Source organism: Clupea harengus, chromosome 18, assembly GCF_900700415.2.
Source record: "Clupea harengus chromosome 18, Ch_v2.0.2, whole genome shotgun sequence".
NCBI lineage: Eukaryota > Metazoa > Chordata > Actinopteri > Clupeiformes > Clupeidae > Clupea > Clupea harengus.
The window spans coordinates 24,976,841-24,981,444 of record NC_045169.1 but is presented as its reverse complement, the minus strand read 5'-3'; the positions used below and the strand labels follow the sequence as shown (position 1 = coordinate 24,981,444).

The 4,604-nt window shown below is 42.1% G+C and overlaps 1 protein-coding gene across 1 annotated transcript; it reads left to right on the top strand.

Annotated features, from left to right (window-relative positions):
* The first annotated feature begins 1,030 nt into the window (after positions 1-1,030).
* Positions 1,031-3,647, top strand: LOC105897110 (Fc receptor-like protein 2). Its single transcript, XM_031584756.1, has 6 exons — positions 1,031-1,052; positions 1,376-1,429; positions 1,888-2,220; positions 2,352-2,630; positions 3,021-3,475; positions 3,623-3,647. Exons 1-5 carry the CDS (start codon positions 1,031-1,033, stop codon positions 3,278-3,280), a joined length of 948 nt encoding a protein of 315 aa, XP_031440616.1. The 3' UTR covers positions 3,281-3,475; positions 3,623-3,647.
* Positions 3,648-4,604: the final 957 nt, after the last annotated feature.

Here is a 4,604-nt window from a genome sequence, read left to right as displayed (position 1 = left end):
GAGGGGATGATGGTGCTGAATGCTGAACTGTAGTCAATAAACAGCATCCTCACATACGTATTCCCTTTGTCCAGGTGGAAGAGCGCGGTGTACACAGTCAGGGAGATGGCATAGTCTGAAGACCTGTTGGACCGGTATGCAAACTGCATAGGATCCAGGGTGGGGGGCAGTGAGGAGCAAATTAATGATTTGACTAGCCGTTCGAAGCACTTCATGATGACAGAGGTCAGTGCTACCGGGCGATAGTCACTGATGCAGGTGACCTTAGTGTTCTTAGGCACAGGGATGATGGTGGTCCTCTTGAAGCAGGTGGGAAGTACAGACAGGCTGAGGGAGAGGTTAAAGATGTCAGTGAAGACCCCCTGCTAGCTGGTCAGCACAACCCCTGAGGGCCCTACCTGAAATGGCATCTGGGCCAAGTGTATTTCAATCTTGCAGAAATGCAATCTTTCTGCCAAAAATCAGTGCACCTACTTCTTTTTACAATTCTCCTATTCAGAGACCCCTTCATGAATACTCTGCCGTCTGCGGCAGGGCGTGACATAACCCTGACTGCTTGCCTGACTACACAGCACACTCAGGGTCACAGGCTTGACGCCACTAGGCCCTGACTGCTTTCCTTGACTACACAGCACACTCAAGGTCACAAGCATGACCCAGAAAATGAATAGGGAGCTCTCAATCCAATACGGCGGAGACAGACAGACGTTGTATTTTGGGCGTGGTTAATAATGCCATACCAGCCAAACGTATGTATTCTTACGAATTTCTCTGTCACAATATTTCGTATACATTTATACGAATTTCTATGTCACAATATTTCGTAGACAGTTATATAACAGGTTTTGGGGATCACGTTGCAAGTTCAGGTGCATGAGAAAACGCATTCAATGTAAGAATCAGTGCACAGCTAAGAACACTTTGGCAGTTTAAGAACACATTTCCAGGCGTTCATGAATCCGACGGAGATGTTTTCTTAGGTTGCTCTTTCGAAGTTGGTAAGAAGATATTTAAGAAGACACTTATGAAAATGTTCGAGATTGAGATCCATTGTTTACTCACAATGCAGTTTTTTCAATTATTGAACTGCATTGAATCGAATCGCACTGAATCGGTTTTTATCAACTTGCATATTTTCTTGTATCGTATCGTGCCCATGTATCAAGATACGAATCGGATCGTCTTTTTCATGAGAGATTCACACCCCTACTAACTATATAACAGTCCTACAGCTGCAGAGCTGGAGAGACAGTCACCCTGAAGTGTGTGATAGATTCTCAGAGTGGGTGGGGATACAAGTGTAACAACGAGTGATTTTTTAAAAGCTATAAGCATATGTTACTGTATTCACACTGTGATTATTATTTATGTGCAGTTAATCCCAAAGCTGTTGCAACCCCTCTGTCCAACTGGACAAACATCTTCATTGGTGAGAGGCTCACTCTCAGATGTGACATAGACGGAGAAGAACACAACGACTGGCGATACAGCTGGGATAAGAATAGAACTTCTCTCAAACATCAATGGCAAAATTACACAATATATTATGCTGATGAGTCCCACAGTGGTGACGACAGCTGCAGAGGAACACAGAGGAGAGACTCACAGACATCAGCGAGCAGTGAGGCTGTCAGAGTTACAGTATCAGGTGGGGACACATTCATCTTCAGAGAATGCTGTGAATATATGTGGCTGATAAATGCAGCACAGCTACAGTTAAAATGGTATTCATGTGTGAACTTGGGTTTGAACTTTTGTAATATCAGTAGACTTGATTCTTCTATGATTAATGAATGAATTAATTTTGAAACACTGATACTATTACATAGATTTCTTAGACATGGTCTCCATCCCTTTGGTTAAAACCATATTCTATTCATGAAACAGAAAAACCAAATCCAGTTCTTAGAGGACCATCACAGACCTGGCTGACTGAGGGAGACTCAGTGACTCTGAGCTGTGAGGTTAGAGGCTCCAATACAGGCTGGAGATTCCACTGGTACAAGACTGCCCCCTACAGTCCTGAGTTGGTACATGTGTTACATGAGAAGAGGGAATATTCTCTACAGCTGGTCTCAGACAGCATCAGTGGAGCTGGAGGCTCCTACACTCTCAGCCCAGCTGTTCTTAGACACACAGGGGTTTATGTGTGTAGAGCAGAGAGAGGAGAGCCAGCCTATCACACAGAGTTCAGCCAACCTCAGCCACTCTGGGTCACAGGTGAGGTAAACTCTTTCCAACTGTTGATGTGTTTTAAAATGAACTCTGCTCTGAACAGGGTCTTTCAGAGTGTCTCATATGTCTATTTGTTTTAGGTCTTTCAGAGTGTCTCATATGTCCTTTTGTTTTAGGTCTTTTTCCTGCATCCTCTGTGGTTGCCAGTCCCAATACAAATCAACACTTTACACTTGATTATCTTTCCCTGAGCTGTGAGAGGAGTGGGAACTCAACTGGATGGAGATTGATATGGTTCTCCAAATCGACAGTGTGTGACATGTGTCCCTCTGGCTGGACATCAGAAACAGGATCCACCTGCATCACCAGATCAGCATCATCATCAGACAGTGGCGTTTACTGGTGTCAGTCTGAGTCTGGAGAGCAGAGTAATCCTGTCAACATCACAGTGCATGGTGTGTAAACCTTCAGAAGATATTCTGCCTTTTTAAAAGAAGTCTATTTTAATATAAATATTCTATATGTAGTTTTATTTTTTTTAGACTAATGGCATTTCTCTCATATCAGTGCTGTGTGGAAGTCTGTATGTGATCAGCGTAATCATCAATATGTATTGCATAGTCATTGCAAGTCACATTTAGACAGATATATTATGTTTGTTTCTGCACACTGTACCATCGTTGGAAACGTCAAAACACTACCACAGTCAGATGAATGAATTCAAACATGAATGAACTGTTTATAATATTAGGGTACAAAGGCACATACATATAAATGTATGTAGTCTTGTGTTACAAATAATTTTAATTTGTTGTTAGAATTTAACCCATCATGTCACTATGTAGATGGTAATGTAATCCTGGAGAGTCCTGCCCATCCTGTGACTGAGGGAGATCCTCTGACCCTGCGCTGTAGATATCGCTATAAGCCATCAAACATCAGTGCTGACTTCTATAAAGATGGGACACTCCTCCAGACCTCCACCACAAGGGAGATGACCATCCCTGCAGTGTCAGAGTCACATGAAGGAGTCTATAAGTGCAGGAACCCAGAGAAAGGAGAGTCACCAGAGAGCTGGGTCACAGTCAGAGGTTGGAAAGGTTAGTAGTTATGTATTGGTTTTCATCAGTGGAATTAGATTTTCAGTGACAGCCATGTTGATGTGTGTTGTTGTGTTTCACAGTTTCAGATTCTGAGTCCTCTAATTTGGTGGTAGCAGTGGGCGTAGTGGTGGGACTGCTTATAGCCTTTGCTCTGGTTATTTTACTAGTCCTGCTGTATCGCTCCCGCAAGGTCAACGGTAAGAGAAGAGCAATAAGTTCATCTGGAAATCATTTCAGTGTTGCAAATATTCTATGTATTTAGTGTAAATAAACAGATTGTTTTTAGTTAAAAATGAACACGTGACATAACAATAGCTTGTAAACATCTCTCTCCTGAGATTCAGGTTCAGGCTCAGTGACACCAAACCCGTAAGTATTTTGTTCTTCACAATTTTACATTTTAAAAATGGGGAGCTGATAATGGATTGCTTGGATTTCTATGGATTTCGCAATCAGAGTCAGTGTCTGTGTGAGCGTGCCCATGCCCGCGGGCATGGGTTTTGCTTAGCAAGGCACATACCAAATCTGCTTTGAGAAGCACTGTATCATGATGAGTAATCGCACTAGCTAGATGACTGTGGTCATGTCAAGAAAATTTAAAATTTAAATTAACCATTAACCATTTTCATGAGGCCCATCAAATGCAAATTACATAATACTATTCGAAACACATGTATCAGAAATATTGCGCATCCATACCAGAAGAAAGCAAATAATGTCCTGTTTTCCTCACAAGAAAATCTCTATCTCCTTCTAGTGGTCAACAACAGAGCAGCAGCCCCAGTTCAACCTCCCAGCATAGACCATTTTTAGGTAAGACATTGTGGTCAGTGTCTACATGTCTCTTGTTCTGTATTGGGTCATCTTAAACTATGAATAATTTCCTGAAGAAGGATACTCATCATAAACGGAGCACAGTTGGAGTATGAATGGACGGAATCAGAAAATAAATGTTTTCATTGTACACTAATCATGGCAGTAGTGTTTGGTATCGTCCAAACAAGGACAGACCTCTGTTCATTGGGGAGCAGATGTAAGTCAGATGTTTAAAGCAACAATATGCATAATTTTCCCATTTTTTTAGGTATTATGGCATCTCATTTTAAAACCTTCACATTCAAGGACAGACAAACATGCCTATTGTTCCAACTAGCCGCCCAGGATATGCACTATGTAGTTATGTGTTCCAAGTCAGAAACCCCTCGAAGACTGAAGAAAAGCTGCACAACATCTCCAGCAATAAGAGACCAGTTGGTATGTTAGTATGTTTTATCAGTGGCAGCTGTGCAGTTGTGTGCAGTGAAGGTTTTTTGCACGCCTCTTAGG